The sequence below is a fragment of the Numenius arquata genome, chromosome 5 (assembly GCF_964106895.1).
Source record: "Numenius arquata chromosome 5, bNumArq3.hap1.1, whole genome shotgun sequence".
Classification (NCBI taxonomy): Eukaryota; Metazoa; Chordata; class Aves; order Charadriiformes; family Scolopacidae; genus Numenius; species Numenius arquata.
In genome coordinates this window covers 9166847-9194557 of record NC_133580.1, presented here as the reverse complement: position 1 = coordinate 9194557, position 27711 = coordinate 9166847, and the positions used below count along the sequence as shown (strand labels likewise).

The window sequence follows — 27711 nt, the reverse complement described above, 5'->3', positions numbered from 1 at the left end:
TGGCTTAAAACCCTCTTCACCAGCTTGGGAAGCCATGACCGAAGACGCTCTTCCCCTTCTCTGGCAGACAGACCCCACCAGTCCCCAGCAGACCTGGTTTCTCAAAGTGAGTCCCATAGTCCCAGTAGCCAAACGCCCAGCTGTGGTGCCAGTCCTCTAACTATCTGTTGATTTGCCAGATTTTTGTTTGCTATTTGTTTATTTTGTTTTTATTTGTTACGCAGGAGGCTGGCAGGCCCGGCTGCCATGCCGTACCTCGCCAACGCCGAGCGGGGGACACCCCGCGGGCTCTCCACAAGAAGAAGAGGGTGGGCGGCAGGTCAGCACCGCAGCGGACATACAAACGGCCCCTCCGCGCCGCAGCCCCAGGCTCGGTTTCTAACGGTTTCTAGGTGCCAGCCCACCGGCGGAACACGCCCTCACACAGCCCCGAAGCGGGGCGGTGCCACCCACCGCCTCGGGAACCCCTTCCCTCCGCCGCTACCGCCTGCTTATCACGGGCTGCTCCTCCCACCTCTTCCCCGGGGCCTTCTGCTTCCTCCTTCACACCCCCGCCCCAGCCGAACCCGCTCTCCCCGCCGTCGCCTTCCTGTCACCGTCTTCCCTCCCCCCTCCGCGCCCATTGGGAGCTTTGAACGGAACGCGGCGCGCGCGCGCACCGGCCCCAGCCCCGCCCCCGCGCCATGGCGGCGCCCTCGCTCAGCCGGTGACAGCGGGAGGCCGAGGCCGCCCTCTCCCTCCCCAGCAGCGGCCCGGGCTGTCATGCAGGACCCTACCCCGGAAGGCGGCGGTGGCGGCGCCCGCTCCGCCGAGGAGAGGCGGGGGGCGGCGGCGGGGGGTCCGGCGAGCGGCGGGGCCTCCTGGCTGCAGCAGGTCTTTGAGGAAGTGCGGGGCTCCTCCCAGCTGAGCGTGTCCCCCGCGGAGCCGCCGCCCCTCACGGTGGTGGCGGTGGAGCGGTACCTGGCCGAGGCGCCGCCGCCGCCCGCCGCCGCCGCCGCCCCGCAGTACTGGTACGACGTGACGCTGGCGGACGGCGCGTGCCACCAGCGCTGCTACCTGGCCCCGCGCCTCAACGGCCTGGTGCAGCGCGCGCAGCTGCGGGCCGGCGCGCGCCTGCGCCTCAGGCGCTGCTCGTACCTGTACGATGAGAAGCGGCTCCGGTACGGCTTCCTCTGCCTGGAGGAGCTGGAGCCCGCGGGGGGCGGCGGCGGGACAGACGCCCCCTCCTCGCCCCGCCGTCACCGCCCGCCGCCCCTCCGCGGGGAGAAGAAGCACTACCTGCCGCTGTGGAATAATGAGGATCCCTACGGAGACATGTGGGTGGCGGACAAGCCCCAGGCACAGGTGGACGTCGACGGTAAGCGGGGAGGAGGCGGAGGGAGGGGAAGGGGGAAGGGGTGGAGGTGGACAACCGGCCCAGAGGCAGCTGGGTGCCTGAGGGAGGCCTGCGCTGCTGGAGCCCTCGAAGGTGCCCGCAGAGGTGAGAGGGTGCGGTTGCTTGTGCAGCTGGTCCGAAGTGACCCTCCGATTGCATTAGGCACCAATACAAATGTGTCGTACCTGTCACAGTTTACATGTTCGTGTTACTTTTGAAGTGTCAATCATAGAATCGTTATGGTTGGAAGAGACCTTTAAGATCATGAAGTCCAACCGTTAACCTAACACTGCCAAGTTACCACTAAACCGTGTCCCTTAGTACCACATCTTTTAAATACCTCCAGAGATGGTGACTCAATCACTTCCCAGGGCAGCCTGTCCCGATGATTAACAACCTTTTCAGTGAAGAAATTTTCCCTAATATCTAATCTAAATCTCTCCTGGCGCAACTTGAGGCCATTTTCTCTTGTCCTGTCACCTGTTACTTGGGAAAAGAGACTGATCGCCACCTTGCTACAGCCTCCTTTCAGGTGGTTGTAGAGAGAGATAAGGTCTCCCCTGATCACACAAAACCAGCTGTTCCAGTAGTGGTCTCTTGGCTAGTCTGTGGGAGTGAATGCACCTGGAAGTTGCCACTCAAAATGCAGCCAGTGCCAAGGGACTCAGGCCAGTCCATGAACTCTGGTGAGGAAGGAGGTATAAGCAGGGCTTCTGCAAAAGTGTGATGGCCTTGTAATTTAACGCCTATGTCTTTTGTAGTAGATCTTCTGCTCGTCTGACGCTTGTATGTCATTTTAGATTAAATCTTAAATTTTCAATTAAATAAACAAAACTGTGCTGTGTGCTGATAGCTCAGAACAGGATTTCATGGTGAATAATGTCAGTAAATGAGCCTTTTTAAATGTTAGAAACATTAAGAAAATACATGTGATGGCCTGATCTGTGCATTTTACTCCTGAAAACTTAAATGTTCAATCACGAATGCTCTTTTTTTGGTCTTTTTTTTCTTCAACCTTAGTCTCCAAGCTGACTTCTCTTGGTCAGCTGGAAATGACTTGGAGAAGCAGAGCTCACTTCCATCCACTTCTTGTGAGAGTCCTGCACAAATCTAGACTAAGGTACTACGGGAAACCAGAGAAAAAACTGGATATGCCTTATCAGGTAAAGAGGGATAAATACGTAGGTTAACACTCAAACAAATAGCTGTAGGACATTTAGAAATCATTATTCCCATATAGTAGGCATATAAAGTTAAGATTTATGTTGTAGCTACTTTATATTAAAAATACTACCTTTACCAAAATGCCAAGCCCTTTAGAGTAGGAAATGGTGAATTTAGTGATCGTATGTACAAACTTTGGTGGATGTGTTTCAGTTACTGTAGTTGAGCTTTTTGGGAAGGAATAGAAATATTTGGAGTTTTTAGTAGCTTAACAGCCTAAATGTTTCTGGTCTTTATGCTTTGGAAGTTGGAGTTAGTTTGTCTTGTCTGAAGGAAAAAAAGAAAAGCAAAAAAATTTTAACAATTTGTATCTGCTAATTCTCACACCTGGTGACTTCCAGATAGGTTGTTTTACTGTAAAATTCTTAATGATTTTCTTAATATGTTTTATTCTACTTTGTGTAGAGCAATTTAGAAATGGAGATAGCAGGTATGGTGGATTCGTCCCAGCTGGCAACTAAGCACTTGCCAGCTGGTCATTTGCTCTCCCCTGCCCCCTCCAGAGGGCTGCGGGAGAGCATCAGAAGAGCAAAAGTGAGAAAAAACCCATGGGTTGAGATAAAGACAGTTTAATAAGATGAAGGGGGGGAAAAAAAGTCAAAACAAGTGATGCAAAGGCAATTGCTCACCACTTCCCACCAGCAGACCAGTGCCCAGCCAGTCTCTGAACAATGGGTACTTTGGCAAGACTAGCAGCTTGTTTTACATGATGTTACATGAGCATGATGTTACATGGCATGGAATCTCCCCAAGATCAGTTGAGGTCAGCTGTCTCGGCTGTGTTCCTGCCCAGCCTCTTGCCCATCCCTAGCTTACTTGCTGTGGTGGCAGAGTGAGAAAGACCTTGACATCATGCAAGCGCTGTTCAGCAACAGCTAAAACACTGGTGTGTTATCAATGCTATTTTAGTCACAGTTCTAAAATGCAGCACTGTTCAGGCTGGTACAAATAAAATAAACTCCAACCCAGCCAGACCCTGTACAGCATGGCAACACTTTACAAAGAGCTCCAATAATGCATATAAATTCTTCCATGGGGAGAGAGAGGTGAAAGGCTTTGGTATTCTCTTATTCCAAGTTTTTGTTCCCTTTGCATATGAAGAAAAATCTGGGTCTTTTTATTGGAGGTATTTCTCAGTAGACAGTCTAGATGATACTTGTAGCTTTCATGGCAGTTCATCACTCACTTTTCCTGGCATTAAGTGTAGAATCAATACCCGGAGTTGATTCAGCTCAAGAAGTTAAAGGAAACAGATCTTACATGTTTTTTGCTTTGTGCATTCCTTTTCTAGATAGTGTTGCGTGTTGAATTATTGTTAATATATAAAAACCAATGGGATAACAAAATATTCTGTGCTATAATGGTTTACTTTTAAGGATTCATGGTTCGTGACTAATTAGGAATATTAGAATGAACTAACAAGTGTTGATTTGGATAATCTCTGTATTGAACTTGGAATAAGGAAAAGAGGATTTTAGAAGCAGCAAGGGAGAAAAACACATGAGATGTTAGATGTGTTCAAGAATTGTTCGTACTACCATCCACTCTTTTAGTATATTACCAAAGTAGATGATTGTTTGAGGCTGACAGATGAATGGATAAAATGAAGCATTTTTATGGAGCTGAGGTTATTTTTCAGTGGATTGCCACCTTTTAAGACCATTAGAAGACTGTTTAAAAATCTTTTTCACTGCTCAGTGATCTTCTCAGTTATGGATTCGAAGTTTGCCCAGGTTAAAAAAAAAATTGGGTAGAAATCTTTGTCATGAGAAAAACTTCAATGAGAAGATAGTGGTTTGCAGTGCAGATTGTTTTCTGCATATTTTTTTTTTCTTGAAAATCAGACTTATATCATGTTTTGATCAAGAATATTTGGCAAATGGTCCTGTAGCATCTCAACTTCCAAAATATGTTTTTTCCTTTGTGGACATTTTAAAATGTTATTCTAAATACAGCATTCTCACTGATAAAAAAGAATCTTTTCAGTATTGTTTCTTGTGCGTGGTATTTCCCCAACCTCCTCTAAAAACCATAGAGAGAAACTAGAGTCACCTACCATTACTGAGCACGGAAAAGCTAAGAATTTGGGCTGGGGTAGTTGTAGAAAAATTGTTTTGTGGAAATTATTAATTTCTTCAACTCCAGTATTCAGTACAAGTTTTGGAACATACTCTGTATCCATTTATACATGAGAGAAATTGTTCATGAGTTAAGTAGCTGATGCATTATTGAAAATAAATACATACCAGAATGATGATAAATAAAAGATGAATGTACTTTGTCTGTTTTTTTTCTTTAGGCTTACTTTGAAGTTGCTGATGCTTCAGGCATGATGTCAATGGTTTTGTGGAATTCATTATGTCCTGAATGGTATAACAGTATAAAGGTTGGCACGGTACTACTTCTTGAACAGTATGCTATCAAAACCAGTTACCCATTTAAAACACAGCCAACCCCAGGGGATTCACAGATGAAGAGATTTCCTACAATCGGTTAAGTATTGCAGAAACCTGTTTTGAGTCAATGAAATATAACTGTAAAAAGGCAGCTCTTTATAGAAATAAAATAGAAAGTAATCCATGGCTGAGACTAATTGATAAGGTATATATCCTTAAATATTAGCTCTGAAAGGTGTCTTAGCATCTAAGTTCTTATTGTTCCCTGTTAATATTTGGGTCATGTCTACAAAGTTTATTGCCACAATTAGTTAAAACCTTTATTTAAAAATAAATAAATAAAAATCTAATCTCTGATTTCAAGTATTGGGTTCATAAAGACAGGCTTCTGGTACTGAATTTTAATCTCAACCTACTTCCTGCTTCATAATACAGGTGTCATTTGTGCACTGCTCACACCTTCTTCCAGCTCACTGAAGCACATTGTCACCTGATCTGACTTTAGATTTTAGTGTATGTGGTCAAAGGCCGGAGTATTTGCAAAGCTCCACTGAATAAAAGGGTGCATTGATGACTGCTGTCTACGCTGAAACAGCAACACTATGGGAGTACATATATGAAGACTATTCCTTGGCTATGAGGAAGTATTTTCTTACTTGCAGTTGTTTAGTGTAACAGATATTCAAAGGATCTATGCTACAGAAATACAAGTGCTGCAATATAACAATAATAGCCTTTCCAAACCGGATTTGATCTTTTTTTTTATTCTCCTACCTCGCTGAACATGAGTTCTTTTCCCTTTTGTTCTTTTATACTCAGAACAAACCAACAGCTAACATTCAAAAAATTCAAATAACTTCCTTGAAACAAGCAAATATGCATGTTAGTGAAGGATGTTGTGTGTATAACTTATTAAAAATGACAGTTTCCTAATGCAGTTGCTACAGCGAATGAAAATAAACAGTATTTTCACTGCTAGAAGCAATGTGTTCTCTGCCTAATGTACATTTGCCTTAAAACCAGATCTTAATGTCTGAAGTGTTTGTGATGAGTTGGCAGGAGAAAGAAGTGTTTAGCCAGGAATGGAAGTTAGTGAGGGAAGCTGATGATAATTACAAGCGAGCCCTGAAAGCAATTGTAATTGCCATAAACCCTTTCTACGGGAAAAGGACAGAATAAAATACGCCATCTGAGGTGACTTTCTCTATGGGCAAGATTAAATCATTTCAATGGCTTCATTCACACTACACTACTGATTTGTGCAAGCAGTATTGGGATACAAATGTTAACGGAGAGATCAAGATGGAAAATTAGGCCAGTGGGCTGTAAATGGCAATAGATGCGTAATGGAAGAATTAAAAGTCAGTCTGTAATAAAGTGCCACGGTGTATTTTCAGACCACGGATAAACTAGAAATTACTAACCTTTGGTTCATACTTATGTATGTTTGTTATAGTACTTCCTTTCTCAGCGCAAAACTCAGGATTTTGTCTTAATATGAACTTACAAAACACATAATACCATGTGGTATCACCATATATCCTGTGAGAAGAGAATCTAAAGAGAACCGTATATCCAGAAAAATTTCTAGAGCAGTTATAAAATTGATTTTATGCTACTCCTGGTGCATGGTTGTTGGTTTTGGGTTTTTTTTGTTCAGAGGAAATGAAATTCAATGCCTCACTAATTACTCCATTAATACAAATAGCTCTATATGCCCAATATGGGACAATATTTCAGGTTTTTTTAAGCATGCAGTGCTCCAGAAGTTGTTCAGCTGGCTAGTTAAAGCAATCAATTACACTGAATTCCATAAGTAACAATTACTTTTTTTATTATCTAATTTGTAATTCCATCAAACTTTCCAGTATTTCCTTACAACCATTTACCGGCAAATGTTGTAAAATATATCTGGAAGGTTAACAAGGCCACACGGGAAAGGGCTTTCCAAAGTAAGAGTTCTTGCAAGACAGGATGCTTCTGGCGTATTCCTAGATTTCTGTGAAGCAAGTTCTGCGTTGCTTGCTTCTGTTTGCAGCTGCAGCATTGTATGACATGCTGACAGGTGCTGTTTCAGGACCCAAAACCTTTGGAGCATAAATAGTTAGTACCAGCACCTTCAATTCCACTGCTAGGAAACGTGTGTATTTCACAGATCACTGAATTTATGTGGTACTGACAAAAACTGCTGGTTTGAATATCCTGGACTGACCTTAGCTTCTGAATCATCCCAGGGTGTAGTCCTGAGTTGAGTATATAGCTTTCATCTAATCTCGAAATGACAAAACAATTCATAAATGGTTTTGATGCATGGGAAAGTGTTGATTTCAGGAATTTTCTCCGAGACACTGTCCTAAAACACCATATGCAAAATCGCAGTTGTCCTACAAATACATTTCTAGAAAGCAGTAGCCAAAAGAAAATTCTGAAGTAGAGGGTTTGATTTCAAGTATAACACCTTCCTAATGTTGCATTGCTAGGGTGAGGGACTGGATATAATTATATAAAAAATTGTATACGTTACTTTTCTGGGTACATTATTTGAATAATCCCTTACCCAAACCAAACATCTTGTAGAAACTTCATCAGAATCTGTCTCTTTCATACCAGCAAGATTTGTCTTGTTCTGGGAAAGACAATGGAGTACCACCTTGTGTATTTTAGATGCTGAAGACGTTCCGTCTGTATTTTTATCTGGTTGCAGAACTTCCCACTTCACCCAATGCTCCACCATGTTTGCTATTCAGCATATAAACAGTCTGCTTAATTTATTAAGTTTTTGAGGTGCAATAGACATGAGAAGCCATTTCATTTTTCTCCATGGCCGTAGTGTATTTCTGCCATATTAATAACTACCTGAACTGGTATCAGATGTGGAAGTTCTCATCTGATAGTTCTGTTTTCTGCTTTACGTCAATGTCTGCAAAGTCAATTTTAGATCATAGTGACATTTGAGAATGAAGCTAGTGTAAAAAGTACTTTGTATCTAGTCAGTATTGTAGTATTTGTTTCTGTTGCTGGTTTTTAAAATGTCTGGCTGAATCAGACTAATTGGCTCCTGAAGGGAACTGGAAAGTTTAACATTGCTCAGATTATAAAATAGCATTGTTGAATGCTGTTCCTGAATTCCTTACTTTATTTTAATGAAAACATAAAGTCAGACAAATTGATTCATAATTTCACAAGCAGTGAGAAAAAGTTGAAATACTTCATTTAAGAAACTTTATCCTGATTTTTTATGGGTTTTTTTTAAGGTTTTGTTGGTTGTTTTTTTTTATTTGTATTCATGCCTTAAATGTTACTGACTTTTTTTTCTTTGTCAGAAATCAGCCTTAATGTTCGAGACCCTCCTACTAAAATAAGTATTATTCCAGAAGAAATGGTTAAGCCAGAGTGGGGATTGCCTGAAGTTAAATATCGGTTCATCACAAGGTAAAATAGAATTTTGTTGGTTGTCAAGCTGGAACTTAAATTTCACTAAATTACACCACATGTTAATTGGAAATGTTTTTTGAAAAGTTTCTGAGAAAGCTGTATGTTTTGTTACTAACTGATACCCACATTTTTGCTCTGTTTTTGTTTTAGGTCGGAACTGGATGACTTACCAAACAATCATTCCTGTGATGTTATTGGTCTTGTGACATTTGTAGGAAGGGCTGAACGAGCAAGAAAGAGAGGTTTTTCTATAAATATGACTTTCAGAATTTATCAATTTTTAACTTTCTGAATAAATGCTTATACATTTTTCTTTGTATTTGTTTATATAGAACATGGTGAAGACTTCTGGCTCTATCGTTGGGCACATGCCATTGATGGGACCTCAGACCAACCATTCATACTGGAATTATTTGCGACTTCTCAGCCAGATGTGTTTGAACATATTCACCCAAGTATTATCTCTCTATTATACTTATTAATAATTATTTATAGGGTTTTTCTAGTTGCTTGCTAATTTCAAATTCTGAGTATAATTGCCACTGAATAAAAAATTGCCATGGTTTATCACCTCAAACAGAAAACAATTGATCAGAAATGAAAATTTAAAAATAAAAAAAAAATTAGTTTCAGTATTTGAAACTCTTATCATGTTGCAATCTGCCAGTTAGTCTAAATAAATAGATGGGCAGCTGTGCCTGGGGCTCACCTTATCTCATTAATTTCAAACAGAAACTTAAGTGAAGCACCTGTGGCAACATCTCTCGCATCAGGGGCAAATAAAGAAGGCAGCTGGTCAAATTTATTACTCCTTTTTTCCTGTAAATAAGTATTTTTTTATAGACAGGAGTAATTTAGAAGGATTGGAGGAAGGGAGAGGTGAAAGCGGAAAAACTTCATTTCTTCGAATAAATATTTTTCGGCCAAACAGCAGTTATCACCCAGCTGTGTTAGTTACTGCATGTGAGCTAAGAATGATAAATTTCAAACTGGAGCATCCTCAATTAAGGATTTTAAAACAGCTTTAAATATTTCTTCTTGCCTTCTTTCTCTTTTCCTCCAAGCACTCATCCTTCCTTTAACAGTGGTTGGTGCATTTTTTTTTTAATATCGTGTAATGCAGGACCAACTATGCAGCCCTGTTAAGATTATGGGTGCGTTCATCTTGAATGTTCTGAGGAAATGGCAAAGAATGACATTCCAGTGTTTAACTGAGATACTAACAGAAGAGTGAGTTTGTACTCTATTTAGAAGTTTTGCAGTGGCATGTCATGATTTCTTGTGCGTTCCATGATTTTATCCTTAAGAAACACAGCCATCTAATATCCATAGTTTTACTATTTGTTTCATTGATATCCTCCTGATGAAATATCTTATGCTTTAGTCCTAATATGTATGCTGAAATTTCCTTGCATAGTTATTAAATTGAGAATTTAATTACATCTGCACATTGTAATCTATAAGAGGCTCAATACATGCTGAACCATTTGTAGGGTCAGGAACTAAAATGTCTTTTTTAGAGCACTTAATAAAATTAATCCAGTGTATGTCAGTCTTGGCATTCTAAAATCAATGAAATATCAGGAAAAAAACCTGAAGGGTTTTTTTTTTTTTCTATCCAGTGACATATTTGGTGTGTACCCAGATGAGAGTGGTACGGGACCTCACTGAGAATCCTTCCAGCACAATTTACCTTACAACTTCAAATGAAAGTCAAATATTCATTACAGGTAACTTAAACTAGTTTTAGTTTTACATAGTTCTCATTCCTTCGGAAAGGGTATTTTTGTTTTATGACAAAATAATCAGCCATAGTATTAGTTTCCCTGTCAGAAATGACAGCTAATAATGAAATACCATTTCAAAAAGAAAAAGGCAAATTGCATTCTTGTGAGGCATTAATGGGTGTATCTCATGAAAAGTACCTAAGTATTATTAGGTTAAGTCATATGTTTACTAATTCTTTCAGCCTGTTTTAATCCTTTGAGAGTGTAGCAATGCAGATTACCACTTCCTTAAAAACATTAAAAATCACTTACAGCTTTTCTGGTTTACAGATTTCCTTATTACAAAAAAAAAAAAAAAAAAGGGTATAGTTGTCCTAAGTTTAATCTTAGCTAATCTTTTTCACCAAATATTTGGAGAGCTGTTATGTGTAATCTTTGCCAATCTGGGGGGTCTCACGCAGGCCACGTGGTCTGGGAAGGGAAGTGGTGCTGGGCTGCACTGAAGGAGCATTCCGTCTAGATGGTCTTGTTTGAATGCTCCCGTCTGCAGTTACGATATTCTTTATGGCCCTGTGATACTATACACTGGATACCGCCACTCAGCATGTCACAGGCGGGACCAGGCATAGGTGTTCGTAGTGTATTTTTTCTTGCATTGGGAGGCAGATTGTAGCAATGTTGCAGGCAAGTGATGTACTGCCCTAATTGCAAGGGAGTATAAGATGCAATAGGTGTATCTTTCCTGTGTTTGTTTATCCAGCTCATTTCTTCAGTGTTCCAAACATACCAGTCACCCACTCTGAATCTTTCTGCTGACAAGTAGGAATAGAGAAAAATACGTGTTAAAAAAGTACCTGAAGGTAGTCAGTTCTATACACTTGGTCTTTCCTGACAAGCTGGGTAGAATGTTCTGTATTTAATTGGACTAGCAAAGCAAGCTAGTCTTTTTGTTAATACATTTCTAATGATTTCATTTACTCCTAAATGAATGGTTTGAGAGGTTGTTTTTTCTCTTTCCTTTCCTTCAGTATATTTTGTGCTTAATTTTCTAATTAAATAGTTGAGCTTTCCCCCACCCTAGCTTTGGTTCATTTTATGTCTGTTTGGGTCCTGAATGAGAACTACAGCTGGAGATTGCAAACCATTGGGTAAGATTTATTTCAGGTCCTGTCTTAGACATAGACCTGGTTAGATTACAATTTATTTGATAAAACTGGTATTTAGTCCATATCTTGGTTTTAAACCAGCCAACAATGAATAGATACCTTGCCAATTACCTGTCAGTAACGGTCTTTGCTGAACCCTATGACAATGATTTATCTGCTTTTTCCTGCTAATAAAACAATTTCTGATCATTTTATTCTTTTGGATGCTCCTGGGAGAAAGCATTCTAGTAGCATTTATGATAGTTGTTTTATTTCTTTCTACTGTTTAACATGTTTCTAACTTTCAGTGTCACATGCTAGTGTTATTGAAGGAATTCAAGATACTAATTGCATAAAACACTGTTGACTAGTGGAAAGATGTCTTTTGTATTCTCTAGTACAGTTTTTCTTAATTTGTTTTTTTCTACCTAGTGTTTATGATAGTTTCAAGATAACAACGGATGACAGTAACCTGCTTTGGTTTTGATACCTGATTATTTTTGTTTTAAAAGGGTGGCACAAGGGCCAGCCATACACCAAGGATACCAAAGTGAAAAACTTCATTCAGTGGACTAAAACACAACGCGAAGCTGATCAAATGAAGAAAACTGTCATTGGTGGCTATTATCCTTTTCCACGACCTCCAAATAACTTTTTGAAATACTGTAAAAAAAATAAAGGTATCATACCGTCAAATATTTTTAAGATTTGTAGCCTTTTTCAGTTCAGTCTTAATCCAAGCTCTTAAAGCATCAGTTAAAAATCAACACATTTACTATACGGATGACACAAATTTAGAGTGTCTTCTAAGAAAAACTCCCTTTCATGACTAAATATATCATAGGCTAAATCCTCGTCTTGCAGAAGGTGCCATGGCACCAGTAGCTGCAGAACTGTAGCAGCTTGCTTGAGATACAAATCTGCCCCTAAGTTTTAGTCTGAATATTCTGCTAAGTCAGAATTAAAGACAGTTATACTGAAGAATACAGTGAATTAGAAATTTCACCTGAAACAGAAATTGTGCTATCTGATAATGCATACCAAAAGATGCTTGTGACCTAAAAAGATTCATTGTTTAAATTTTTTCCATGTGATGCGAACAACAAAAAGATGTAAAATTCTTCAGAAATGTAATTTTAAATCAATTTGATATTTAATAACAAATTATCTTTTCTTTTGAATCTTGCATTCAGACACTTTGATATTATATTTCTTTAAAACTTGTTTATGGAAATTTCTTTTTTGCAGTTGAATCCGTTTTGAAAGCCATAGGTGAAACAGGTAAAGAGATTCAAGACTTGCACTACAGAGAACACAAGCGCATTGCTGTCCAAGGAATAATTAGTGCCATAAGATACATCAGCTGTAGCAGTGCAGCTGGAGAAGCCTCAGGAGTGGAACTTGTTCAGGTACAGTGTTTGAGAATTAATGTTAAAGCATTTAAGCAACTGTGATTGTAATTAGAATGGAGAATTTTGCATTTGAGTTCAGAACCTAGTTATATTGTCTCTTGATTAACTTCGTTTGCTATTTTGAGAGCAAAATTTTTGAAAGTCATAATTTAGAACTTTTTAAAAAGCAACGATTCAGTGCTTTTCTGAAAGTATTATGACAGTCCTCCTTAAAGCTACCTAACTGTGTAGAAGTTACTAGTTTGACTGGATAGCCTAATGTAAATTAGATTGTGGGAAAGTCAACTACTGCAACATGGTCTCTGTCACTTTCTAGACAGAATTTATCTTATTAATATGATTAGAAGATAATTTCTGCTAGATAAAACGTGACTTTCAGAAGGTAGGTAAATTGTTCTTTTCCTTTGTAAGTTACTTAAAAACTTGCAGGTTTTTGAGTTGAAGCAATAGCTCGAAATGTTTTGAAACTCTTAAACAATCAACTGTTGTTGTAGAAAGATACTTCTCGGTCTCTTGAGAGTTCTGCTACATCCAAAGAAGACTCTGTTCACAAGGGGAAAAACGCCAACCTTCAAAATAAAGAAGTTAAGTCTTTTCTGGGGCCACATTGCCCTCCTGGGGAACACCACCAAGCTGTGCTGTCAAAAAAGAGTTCAGTCAAGAGAAAGATACCGCGCAGATTAAATACAGATGCACAACAGTAAGTTCTCTTCATAAATATATAGTGGATGTTCTAAAAAGCGTTTACGGAAATGAGTTCAGAGCCCAGACCATAGAAAATATATAAGAAAGCTTTAAAAGCTTATATAGTTTAATCTTTAAAAGGTAGTTAGGTACCTTTCCTAGCATCAGTTGATGACAATTACACTGTTCAGGCTAATGACAGATTGTTTAAAGCAGGTGTCTGGTTTGCAGTGCTCTCTTCTGATTAATATTAATGCTGCTTTATTGTTAATTTCACAGATTTGAAATAAAAGCAGTTAATATTTGAACCATATATAGTTTAGTGACATAGCCGTGGAACAAGCAACAGTTACAGTTGCGTGAGGAAATAAGATTTCTTCACTGAAAATGCAGAATCAGGATCTGATATACCTGTTCCTTAGTTTCAAATATACCTTATTTTTTTCTTTCTGGTTAATAGAATGTACTGCATGTAGCTGTAACTTATTATCAGAGAGGCGAGAAGATGGTGGTCACCTAAAGGCTCAAAATAACTTGTAGTACTATGGCTCTGCTTGTGATGGGATTTCATGAAATTGTATTGCATCTACTCAGACATAGACAAAGGACATCAATCTGATATAAGGAAATGGAATAAGACGTTATTCCAAAGACAATTTGTCTTATACAACCGTATTAGGTTCAAGAGTAAAATATCTGCTTGTATAAGATTGTCTTTTGTTGCAGTGTTTGTGCAAAATCTAATGTACCCATACTTAGTATTAAAAACCTGGTGTATATATTGACAGATTTAATGTTGCAAAAATCTTGCCAGTCATGTCTTTTTTTTTTTTTTTTTGTAGTGGATTTCTCATGTAGAGGGTATATTTTTCTTCTCGACTTTTCACATTTTCACATCTAAAAGTCATAATGTGGCAAGAGGGGCGGGTATTCAGAATATTTTGAGGGAAAATGAGATGAAATGTAATTAGGATTGAATGAAAAGTTAAGACTAAGAAAACCCTGGTGGATAGAAATTCTGTCTTGGCAGTGTTACAGCAAACTTGTTAGTGGATTTCTGTTCCATAAGGAAAATTCCAACATTTGAATATCTTAGGTTCATTCTGCCTGAAAGAAAAACACGTGTGTTCTTTGCTTTGTGTATTTCCATTTAACTAAATACTGTAAAATAATGGTGAATTTCCTACTTTAAGGGGAAGTGCATCTGTTACTCCTGTACCATCTTACCCCTATTTCACACGGTCTGCAAGAAGAAAATTTGGGTGAGTCATGTGAAGTTAATTATGTTAAATAGTTGCAATGATGAAACAAAGATATTTGAAGTGAAACTTTTACAGGTCAAGAATTTGTATGGAAGTGAAATGAAAGAGATCAGGGTAGGGTTTAATATTTTCTATTCGGTTCCTCTGCACTGATTCCAGTTCAAATATATTGGATTATTTTATTCTGAAACTTAATTTTGAGTGTGTTATTAAACATATTTTTATATTGTTACTAGTTCTGCTTAGGGAATGTATGGTAATAGGGGTCCGTAATGGTAAGCGGAGTAATATATGTAGTTTTTGTTTCAGAGAGATTACAGTTTAAGTAACAAAATCAAAGGTGGGAGCGAGGGATGCTTAACTAGCTGGCAGAGTGAACAATGTAATACCATTAATGGACTTGCTAGTGAGGGTTGAGCTGTATGTCATCCTTGGTGCTACAGAGGTGTAAGCATGGTTGTCCCTGAGAAGCCACTTGGCTCTTTCTACTACCTAAAACTCAGTCCTTATTGAACTCAGTTTGGATCCAGAGAAGGATTTAAATAAGTAAACCCCACAGGTAGGAGTTTCAACTCCAGAGCCCTGATAAGCCTGGAACCTAATGAAATAACTACAAATGGGAAATTATTAAGAAAACTGAACGTTATCGTTATTCTTATTTGCTAGTCTGGAGTAAAAAGCTACATTCCTTCCTGCATTTTGTTTAAGGGCCATAAATTCTTGTCATTTGTTCCAAACTCAGCGGGTAACTTGAATGTTTGAACTCTTTGATGTCAGTAACTTCGGATATTTGGGTTTTTTGGCAGCGGTGATTTGGGCTTGTGTCATGAGTACCTATGCCCCTCAGTTGCCGCCTTAGTTTACTTTTAGCACCTCTTCCCTCCCCACTAATACAAAGAATGATGGTGCTAGGGGTAGAGCAACACAATAGTAATGTAGTTGATCCTAAGTTGTTGACCATTCTGCCAGTATTACTGCCCTACAAGCATGTCTGTTTTCTTGAAAAACGTTTCTTCGAAGTTAATTTGCAAAAGCTTTTCCTGTAAGATATACTGGCATCTTTTGAGCCACATTTTCTGTTGTTTCCTCTAGTCCTCTTGGTAGATACCGCATTTTCTAGGGGAGACTGTTGCCTGGCTCTGCAGGCCATTTATTAAAAGCGTGACACCTGCCTTTAAGGCCACATCTCTGCAGGTGGTGCAGCTGTTTGCAGGGACTTGTGGCACAAATCCACAGGAAAATCAGGTTTTTTTGAATGTGACGAATCCTGTTTCCTTTCATTTGCTGAGAAATGTTCCATTTTTTCTTGAGGGTGGAGGGTGGGAAGAATTTCTCCCCATTTCTTGAAAGTGAAGCAATAAGTTAAGGCATGTTTACTTTGTTCTCTGCTTTTCTCAATCTGCTACTCTCCTCGCTCCCTGTGTGTCCACTCTATGCCATTAGTGCTAGAACCCCAACTAAAGGAGGAGAAAGTCTGTGTTGGATTATGGAAAGCTGTTTCACTCTATATAATTAAAAGGTAACTTGTGTATTTCTGTAATTAACTATGAAGTTGTGCTGAGTTCTCCAAATTGCAGAATTAAAATAGGTTAGCCTGACAGACCTTAAAATTGCATTGTTTTCTGTTCTGTTGCTTAGAAGTAGCAGAATGTCAGCTCTCACTGAAACATTTTATACATTGATAAAATAACAGCAGTGGAGATATATTTTTAAATACATATTATATCTTAAATTATTTTGTGTCAAGTATTTTTTGCAATTTTTCAGGATGTGGTTGCATTTTTAAAGTTTTTTTGTTTTTAAACAGAAATAGCTTATCTTAAGGCTCTTTATTGACAGCCTCAGTTCCTATGTTTCTGAGGTAACTTACTTATCTGATTACTAAGGGTTTCAGAAAGAACAAGGTAAGAGGAAACTGGTTAATTTAATATTATTGTTGATATTTATATACCTGTTAGGAGAGACATTCAACATAAATGTACTTTTAAGCATTTAATTAATATACCCCAAAGAATTGCTTTGGTGTATATTAAATGCTTAAAAGTACATTTAAAATTGGTAGTAAATTGATAGTTTATTGTGAATGAGGAAAGATCAGGAATTTTAAAAAGCCTTATTTTTATGTGGAAGTGAAAAAAAACACAGTAGTTTTCTTAGCATTTTAATCTTTGTAAGTTTAGCACTGCAGTGCACTACATGCTCACACTCTACGCTGCTTGAAAGTAACTTGTTTGTATGCTTCTAACCTTGCACTTTCACTTCTAAATGTTTATGTAACTTAGACCCTTTTCTCCTTTTTCCCTCCCCTCTGATGAGAGTTAAGGGATGAGGATTCTATAATATGGGGAAATTCAGCTTGAGGTTTGCATGACTGAAAGTTTCCCAGAATTTGACATTTCCTTCAGACCCCTTTTTCACATAAATCAGAATTTTTCAGGGAGAAATTGGTAGATATCAACAAAAATATTGTAGAAGGCTGCTTGGTTATTCTTGTTACTTGCCGTGGTAGATGCGTGTACCATAATGGTGTCATCACAGTTGAGTTGATTTCAAACTAGTCTATAAATGAGGCTTTTACCAGTTATATCAGTGAGTGGGGTGTTTGGTTTTGTTATTTTGAGGCACTTAAATACCTTGACTCATTTGGGCATGGCTACAAGTTGTAACTATTTTCTTTCTTAATTTTTTTTTATCCCATTCAGTCTCAGTGCTTAGGAAATAGGCGTGAAGCACAAGACATGCTTATTTTCCCAATATTTTCTAAAAGTATTCATCTGCCATCTATTTTGATGAATGCTATTTTTGTTGACAACACTTAAAGTAAAATGACTGAGAAGGTGAATACCAGTGCATCTGGAAATACTGAATACAGGCTTTTTTTGCAAATGGCCATCTGTGAAAAGCGGAGCCTGCAGAACGCAGGCTGAGAATAGCACATTTGGCACAGCACAAGTTCTCATAAAGCTGGCTTGGGCAAAATAGGAATGTGGGTGTTTAGATGTACAACAGCCACAGTGTATTGCAGTAAGTGGAAGGATTTGGGTTTTATCAGGTGGGTTGCAGACATACTGCCTGGCAGAGAAGCATATAAACTGTGTGTATAGACAAGTAGGTTTCCCTTAGGAACCTAACTGAAATTATGCTGTACACACATCCAGCACAAAGCAGTCCTGTAGGAATAACACGTTGGGCAGGTAGGAGAGGTCATCCCAGCTACAGATCTGTGAAAGAAGTGGAGAAAAAATGTGACAAGTTATTTTCATATTTTTCAGAGTCTCTCTTTTCATATGCTCTAAATCGGAGCCTATTCACCTCCAAAACTAGACAATTTTTAAAGAGAAAGACCCGTTTTGATAATACCAACTTGTCATCAGTATGACTTGGTTTAATCCTCTGCATTAATGAAGAGGGAGGTTGGCGAGTATCGAACTTGACACGTTGATTTCTGAGCAAGCCTTTCCTAACATTGTACTAGATTTTCATGTCTCTTGTTCAGAAGTGCAAGTGAAAGTTAGTTTTGTGGGCACTAATTTTTAATTACACTACTTTTGTTAATACTTTTGAAAATGTCTTCTAATGGCTTGAAAATGTATTAATGTAGCTGGTATAGAAATGTTTAATTTATTGTTATACATACACAGGAATTACTTTCCATGATGGTTCTTGTAAAAGGAATTAATTCTTCACAAGATACTATTTTCATGGAAACATTTTTTTATCTGGAAATAATACCATAGGAAGCACAATGTAATTACTGAATTATCATTTTAGAAAGAGACAAACTTTCCTGCTACCTCTCATCAGAAAACATAAAAATACCACTGCATAAACTTAGATCTGACATCTTGCGTGTATATTTCTGAGGTTGCCCTGGACCCCAATATTTGAAACATACTTTGGACTACAAAGTCACATACAAGCACATACAAATTTTCATTTACCAACATTTTCGACACAAGTCCGCTTAGAAGCTTGGTTGGGGGGTGGGAAGCAAGTAGGGTCGTGCTGTTTTAAAGTTCTCTACATGGCAGCTTTTTTTATTTACAAAATTAGGCAGCTGAAACCTCAGTTGCACAGTTTGTGCTGCTTAAGTGAGGATTCTTTTTGCCTAGAATTGGAGATCACAAGGAGGTCACTCCAGTACTTAGCCCACACCATGATGACAGTGCATTTCATAAAGTAGGCTTTCATACTCAAAAACCACAATGTATTTTCTTTTATCTTTTCATTAGATTTTAGATATTTTCCATTTGTTATGAAATATCGACATGAAATTTTCAAGAAATATCCTAGTATGAAATGAGAAAAATTGGAAAAAACCCCACGTAAATCCTTATGACAGAAATACAGAATGTCCCACTAAAAACAGCATGTTCATCTTTTGTTCCTTTTTCACTCTCTGTATATTGTTTCTGTGTATTTGCAGTTACAATATTTTATTAGTAACTACTTTGGTAGTCTGAAATTTTAATGGTACCGTAACAAAGTCTTGCCTGGGTCTCAGTTGTTTGTGATGCAAGATAACCAAGAGAGTCTTTTTCCTAAGTTTATTCAGACATCATGGTGAGTTTATAAGAGGAATGGAGCAAGGAAGAAAGGAATAAATGGGCCTAAGTGCTTATTTTACCATGTTGTAGCTGCAGAGTCTCTGTTACATTTTTCTCCTAGATAATATCGTAGGTGATTCATCAGAGATTGTTAGAGAATGGTTGCTTACCATTACCTCAAAATTTCATGGTTAAAAATGAAAGTATAACAAAAATCTAGTTTGCTTGATTGAACTGATTGTTACAACAGGGTAGTATGTTCAAAGCAAAATATATATTTGGAATTTCTCTATCATTTTGGATTGTAGAGCGATGACTTGGTTCATCCTTTGATTGTGACTGCTGAAGGGTGCTGATATGGTGGTGCAGCAGCACGCTGTGAAGCTGCTTTTTAGAATCAAGTCATAAACCTATTGGCCATCTCTGATGTTCAGCTTTTAGTGTCACACAGGCTATTGCAATAGGTGCCCAGTAGAGGGCAACAAACACTGTTTTCTGAGCACAAAGTACTTCCCTATGTACTTCATAAAGCAAAGAAATACAGCAGTTCTTGTCCTAAGCTTTTCAAAACTGATTTACTGAGTGTAGTAGGTCTTGTTATGTTAAGCTGCTATATTACAAGTCTTGTGATATGAAGCCAGGTACTAGTGCTTACTCATTCAAGCTTGTATCATTTATCACTAGAAATCTGTCAAGGTTTGAACTTTTGCTGCATAGTGTCTGAGGTTAAATAGGTTTTAAATATAGATATATATATATATATATACTATAACTTTCTTTTTTCGTAGCTTGGATGAATTTCGACATGAAGATTTTGTGCAAGATAAAAATGGACAGGCTGTATCAGACAGTTTACAGTACAGCACAGGTATGTTGGAAATAGTTGTTACATTAACCTTAGGAGGCTTAAGCTTACTTCTTCTCTTCAGGTCCAAAACAGGCAACAAAGATATCCTTATAACTCTTTTTTTGTCAAGACAGCCCTTCTGTACAATCTGGCTGCATCAGCCTGTAGGGAGCCACTGTACTGATGCATCGTTAATGTCATTCTGCACAGTCACGTCCCTGATGTGTTCTACAGGATGGCTGGAAGGACGGTGTCGGGCTGTTTCCCAGAATGGGAAATAAATTTTTGGTGTTGCTTTATACAAATTTTAAGGTAGTTTTGTACCTCAGAAGCACCTAGTAGCATAAGACCTCACATTTTCTGTTGTCAATTGCGTGTAATAAAATTGTCCCTCTCCAGGAAGGTAGCCCGAAAGTTATGTGAGTACCTAGTTAAAAAGACAAGTACAAGAGGTGGGAGAAAATGGGTGAAATATACAAGCTAGTAATAAGAATGATGTTTGGTTTGGGGATTTTTTCTAAGTTAATGTTATTAACTTTTTCCTTTCTTCCTCTGCAATTGAAAAATAAACTCATGTTCCATGCATGTTCAAAAGAAAACAAAAAGTGAAGACATACAGTAAAATACGTGTCTCGTTTTTTTAACTGTAGTAAGTAATATTGCAGTAGAGAATTATATTTTGATATTTTTATTTAGATATTTATATCTAAAATATTTAGATAGATATAGATAGCTATATTTAGATACTTTTATTCTTAAATTAAGATATCATTTACATTGATATTTCCTCACTGCGTGTGAAACCCTATTTAACTTCAGTTGGTTATTTTGAGTGTAGTCCAAAATAAATGAATCAATCTCTCATCTAATGTAAGTATGCAGTAATTATGTGAATATGTTAGTAAATGTAGCTACTAAACATAGGCACATATTTTTCTCACAGTATTAGTGTCAATTTTCTTTAAACTCTCTGTCCTGTGTTGTCTAGTTCGATGCAGCGAGACTTTTACTTCCCTTGTTCTTGCATATGTTGTGTCAAGTTTCATAGAATCAGAGAGTCACAGAGTACCAGGTTGGAAGGGACCTCAAGGATCATCTGGTCCAACCTTTCTCGGCAAAAGTATGATCTAAACAAGGTGGCCCAGCTCCCGGTCCAGCCGAATCTTAAGTGTCCAATGTTGGGGAATCCACCACTTCCCTGGGGAGATTATTCCAATGCCTGATGGTTCTCATTGTGAAAAACATTCTTCTTCTTTTCCATGTGACTCCTTGTAAAAAGGGAATCTCCATCATCTTTGTAGCCATGCTTTAAATACTGGAATGTGTTGATAAGGTAGCCCCTAAGCCTTCTTTTCTCAAGGCTGAACAAACCCAGTTCTCTCAGCCTTTCCTCATATGGCAGGCTTCCCAGTCCTTTGATCATCTTGGTGGCCCTTCTCTGGACAAGGCTATACTGGGAATATTTTGAAATGAGCTTTCTGATAAGCTCAAAAAGTGGGGTTTAACACTTGCTTTCAAAATTGGAAGTGATTATATAAGCTTTTACCGTTTACAATCCTCAAGTTACTTGTAGCAGGGAAGAATAATAGAGTTGTCATTGACTATAGCAAGAAATTTTAAATGTAGCATAGTCCTCAATAGAAGCATATAGTTATTGTGCAAGGGATGGAAAAGTTTATTTTCACTTGTACCTATTTTAAACTTGTTTTCATGGTTTCTGGCTGTTCATTAAACAAATTATGTGCTCTCCAAAAACAAGCCACGCCAGTGCTCTTCAGTGGTGAAATAAGCTTTTTTACTACAAGTCTAGCTTCAAAGGTTACCAGTTTACTCACGCTTCAACCTCAGTTTAATTTGTTGTGTTGTATGTTTTGAACGTTCTGCCATGTCTTCATAATAGAAATGTTCTAATGAAAATATTTCTCATCTAGCAGAGAAGTGATACAATTCTATGAGCATATAAGCAACTAAATATTTTCTGTGTTTATAATAGACCGAGAAAGAATGAGTGATATACCTGAAACTGCAGACACTGGAAGAATTCGTGATTCATGGCAGAGTGACCTGTGGGCACAAGTGAAAGACAAGTTAATGAAGTATTTGCATCACAGCACAATTTTCCCAGAAAGCATCCCACGTAAATTTGATTATGTGCACAAAGACTTACTAATGCAACAGTACAACCTTCATGCAGCAGTGCACCAGCCAAAAGAAACCAGAACAGATAAAAATATCAACGAGTTCAAAAGTGCCAGTGGCCTTGGGTATTACGAAGTGACAGTTTTGGGTAAGTATTTGGTAGCTCGGCTTCTAAAAAAGGTTAAGCAAGAACAGTATAAGATCTTAGCTATTTGCTGCATTAACTTGAGAATGATTTGAAGGTTTGTCAGAAACCAAATGATTCTGAAACAGTTGATTCTGAGTATTTGTTGAAGTTTAGAAAGGTGATTGACACTTTAGATTTTTGTTAGAGTCATGATTTAGGATAATTTTTTACTGGAAAGCTGTAGTTCTAATTAAAAAATACCTTTAAATGAAATGACTAAATATCTTGTTTCTAGTATAACATTTCCTGTAATTGCAATTTTATGTATAGGTTTATGTGTATCATTTGAAGCATGAGCATAGTCCTTAAGCTATTGATTATTACAATTAGAGGTAGGTTCTGTTCACCATTTCAACCAGTCTGACATCATCAGGTAAATTATTAAATTGCATTTGATTGTCAGCTGACTTCCCTGTTGGAGAGGTGTTCATCAGAAGCAAGTTAGTGTTCTTAAAAGTAAAAGGGCAACTATAAATGCTTCTTTTGAGCTTTATTCTCATTGAGCTGTGTTTTTGAGTACTGTTGCTCCTGAGGTGCCTTTCTTCCATGCTAGAAAATTAAGAGCTGTATTTTAGCCATACTCATCAGCTGCTTTTTGCTGCTTCTGGTTAGCACAAAGCTTCAGTTGATTGATGTTTATTTGTTAAAATATAAATATGCAAGTTGATGTGTATCTGTTTGTTCCCATTAAAAGGAGAAGGAAATTGCCTACCTTAACGATGCTGATGTTAAGTTCCCATAATTTAAAAGTTTCCATTATTTGCTAAGGGAGATTTGTAGAGAAGGTGTTTGAATATTTACAGTCATTAGAATCCTGGGACTTACAATATAATATTCAAGAAGAAAGTAGCACAAGTACCGCACTGCATACTGCATAGATACACTGGTTGTAAAATGAATTTCTCTGCCTTTGTAGCAGTGATAAAGTAAAAAAGGAGTGTGAAATGGCTTCCAATGTTGGTTTCATATTTTCTGAGCTATCAGCATTGTTAGCCATAAATCATAGTATGTTATAACATCATATCAATATATATATAGAAATGTTATTAACTAATGGACAAAGAGCAAGTAAATAAAAATCAAGGTTCAGCCTGCAATAATTTGTTTGTTTTAAAAAAAAGAAGAAATGGTGCCTGAAGTTGCTAATGGGCTGAAGATGAAGTTTTCTGCTAACTTAAATATTTTTTTTCAACAGGTATAAACCACGATGTAGCAATAGATGTTGCATTTCTTCCACTGTTTTGTCCTGAAGATCCCCACTTACTTCAACTAGAAGACGTTCAAAACGATACATTATTATCTTGTATGAGTTGCATCTCTACATGTCAGCAGAAGGCCACTAGCAATGAAAGGACTTGTGACATGTTTCCGCTTTCAAGTGAGACTGGCTTTCACTGACTTTACTTATTTATCATTTCTTGTTTTATCTTTCAGTGCAAGAGTTAATCCTCTATAGAAATCTCTGTTGTAGGTCAGACATCGTTCACCTCTTCAGTGGAAGATACGTGAATTCTATGTGCCCACCTTTAGTAAATAAATGTAATACTGAACTTTCAAGGCAGTTTTTACGGGAGCTGTTCTCATACTGTGAAGTTAGTATTTTAATATCCAAACCACAAACTCCTAACTGACCTAGATAGTGTTTGCAGTTATTTGTTGATGCAAAATTTTACTGACATAGAAGTCAGTATTTGTGGCTGAGTATGTGTATATTTGGCTTTATCTGCTTTGAAGTAGAGTGGAATAACTGTCAATCAGTCAATCCATTTCACTGATGTCACTTTGAACAGGTGCTTTAATGCAACCTACAGGGCCAACAAACTGAAGTATTTGCCTGCTGTGGAATTATTTTCCTTCAGATTATGCTTCTAATTACCGCCACCTCACAACAAATATGGTGAACACTAATAATGTCTATCATACTACAAAGTGCTATATAAGCATCATGTTTTCCTGCATGTTTATATAGACAGACTTGATTTAAGTTAAGTACATTTTTACTTTTCCCTGAACAATACTATGAAATCTGAGAATCACTAATGGTTAAGTAATGAATATTTCAGCTTTTCCCTGTCTAAGTTCTGATGCTGTCATTTCTAGTGATCAAATTTACTAATAAAATCCTCCCAAAAGGAAAATAAATCCCCGTAGGCCAGAATTTAATAGAGTGAGGTTTTTCACCGAATGAAGGTTGAACATATACACATTACTGCATGGAAAACAATGTGAATTCAGTATACCTTTCTTCTGTATGTATTTTAAAATGTGTTTTCTTAATTTCTAGATGAAATCGTAAAAGCAGCGATGGATCTAGATGGCAAACATGTTGTCTGCATCTTGGACATCTGTCACTTGGGTGATGATAAGGTAGAAGTGTTTCTGAGCAAAATCTACAAGACTGTGGAACCTGGTGTGGAGCCGGCAGAGTCCGGTGCAATTTAATAACTTATTTTTCAAATTTATATTGTTCAAAAGGAGGGAAATAAAATTGCTGTAACTTGAATACACCCTCTACACATTGCACTTTTCTAGAACTAGCAGACACAAACAAAAAATTATGATTCTTAGAGCAATTGTAATGGTCATCCATGTAACTGAGAAGGATGATTGTTCCCTTTATCAGTCTTGAAATGGATTACACAATGTCTTGGTCACTTAATGTTCAGGAAGGATGAATAGGCAATACAGTGAGCTTACTTTTTGATAGGATACCAAGGAGTATAAGTCTGATTGTCATCTTCTCTTTTTTCTGTGCACGTACATGCACAGGAAATGTATATATCGGGGTGGGAACTGAGAAGAGAGGCAGACTTTCCCAATATTAAACGCAATGTCTGCAAAATAATTAGCTGGCTGTGATATAAATTTAGGCTGGAAATTAGAATAATTTTTAGGATTAGAGCTGTTATGTTCTATAGTGACGTTTTGGTGGGAGGTACTATGGGCAGCCTAACTGCTCTTCAGGCTTGAAGCTTACTGGGTTTGTGAAAGGGATTAAATACCGTGGTGCCTTTAGTACCGGGGACTGGACTCAGTGATCCGAGAAGCCACTTTCAGTTCTTTTTACCTGAACAAGATCAACTATTGTGTTTTTATATGTCTGCTTTTGTATATATAGTATTGGATAGCGAATGTAGCACCCGAAAGTTTTTAACATATTTTATTTATTAATAAAAAAGTAATGGCATATTTTAAAAAAAGAAACTTTGTTAGTGGAACTTGCTTCTAGCTTTGCAAGAGAAAAACTGTCTTTAAGGAGTGCTTAGCATCACAGGATACACAGTTTGTCACACCATTAGGTTTTTTTCTGTTGATCACCACTGTCCTCTTTCTTTTTAGTAGTGGCTATATTCTGAGTACATCAAAGAGCTCAGCAGCTGCAAGAAGCTGCTACTTCCACAAGAGCAAGAGACTCTATAAAATCCTGTCAACTTTTTGCCTATGTACTAAGTAGCAGCTGGCTCCTGCTGAGTTCAGAACGAAGTCCCACTTTTTCTTTTCATGTCAAACAGCCTCAAATCATTTATACGACTGGATCTGTAGGAAATTATTCTCAAGCAGGAGCTTAAACACATTGCTATTTGACAACTTGTCCATGTGAAATGCTGGTCTCAGTTCAATTCTTTGAGAAGAAATGATTGAATTATGGAAGCTTGCCAATTAAATTTTACCATTATTGACCAAAGCCCACAGAGTTAATTTATAGGAATGGATTTATTCCTTTGTGAGAAACTTTTAGACACATTTTAGCAGCATGTTGGTAATTGGGGAGTATTTCTTTCAACCAGTAGCTCACTCATCTGTTCTGGGGACAGTGGACTTTGTCTTCAAGTACTTAAATTCTGTACCCTAACTTCAGTTAATGGTAATTGAAGGAGAAACATAACTGTCTTTATTATAGTACAAGTTCATAGGCAACTTCAGATAAAAACTAAAAGCCTGTTAGGGCTAAAGAAAGTGACAAAATTACTCTGTCTCTCTAGTGTGGTTTACAGTTTAAAAATGTATTAATGAGAGCAGTTTAACTTAAATTGCAGAGGGACTAAAAGTTAATTAAATGTGACTGTATTGTGTGTTTATATTTTGTATGAATCATACAGTATTAGTTCTAGAGCAATGTTTGTCAACCCATGCCTTTGAGCGTAGCTTGTAACCTCGCCACAGAAGGCAAATGAAAACATACCAATCCAAGAAGAGCACGGTGTTGCTTGCAATATGTTATTTGTGTAATTTTGTTACTTATGGGTATGTGAAGATTAGAGGCCATTGCTCTAGAGTGAGATTAGCACCAGCACTTCGTGTACCAAACTGAGCCATGCTGACTGTGTCAGCCAGTATTTTTTATTTAGATATACTTCAGGTCGAAGTCTAATTTTAATGAAACCATTATTTCTAGACACAATTTTTAAAGCAATTATCTTTGTACGAAAGGACTGATGTGGCTAACACTGTCACAGAGCCACTCTATTCAGTTGTTCTGGCCGCTCCATCCATCCCATGCAATAGAAACACAGCAAAGGCTGTTTGCCACATTGCACTCCTTACTACACTTTAAACGAAGCATTAATCATTTCATCCTCCATGTTAGGACTTCCTAACTCTAAAAGAAATATCAGAATTATGTGGAATATGTATAATATCCACTTGAGACTTTAAAGTATGTAATTTTATTTTACAGAAGTGGTGTTTGAAGTTTTTCATGGCAAAAGCTGGGAAGGAGAGATACTTTTGCAGAATGAGAATGCCAATGTTAGAAGCACAGGCTCTCTGTGTATAGCTAGACAAAATCCAATGCCTGTAGTAGACTTGGAATTTCAATACTCTGGGTCATTCTGTGGAGGCACTTACCCCATCCCCTTGAGTTACGCTGAACTTAATATGCTGACTTCAGTTTCTGAAGTGTTGCAGTGTTAATACATGGTTCCACCTACTCTGTCTCCCTTCTCCCTGCCACACCAGTGCTGTAGCACGGGGGTGAAGGTCCTTTCTGCAAAGAAACTACTGTTTTATTTCATTTGGTGTTTGTTGACCAAGAATAAACCCAAGGTATTTTTCACCCCGAGTCTGTCACATCATAACAAACATGTTAATTTTGCCATGTTAAACCAAGATACAGAATCTTTACTCCTGAAAAAATGTCATAAGGATCATCTTTGTTGCTGCTGTATAGTACCACTGCTGAGGGTAAAATACAATCAAAGCACATTCCCTAACTGTAGAATTCATACACAACTGAAGAACTGTACTCTAAAATCTTACATTTCCATGTTTCTTATGTTTCCAGCATTAATTTCAAAGAAAACCAGAGGGGGGTAAATTGTACGTAGTTGA

The 27711-nt window shown here is 37.9% G+C and overlaps 1 protein-coding gene across 1 annotated transcript; it reads left to right on the top strand.

The window, feature by feature from the left end:
* The first annotated feature begins 762 nt into the window (after nt 1-762).
* On the top strand, nt 763-27157 carry RADX (RPA1 related single stranded DNA binding protein, X-linked). The gene is made up of 16 exons (XM_074148310.1): nt 763-1357; nt 2396-2538; nt 4899-5091; nt 8319-8427; nt 8581-8672; nt 8763-8885; nt 10053-10160; nt 11815-11982; nt 12551-12711; nt 13209-13414; nt 14592-14660; nt 19996-20075; nt 22048-22341; nt 23576-23758; nt 24665-24813; nt 27059-27157. Exons 1-16 carry the CDS (start codon nt 763-765, stop codon nt 27155-27157), a joined length of 2772 nt encoding a protein of 923 aa, XP_074004411.1.
* Nucleotides 27158-27711: the final 554 nt, after the last annotated feature.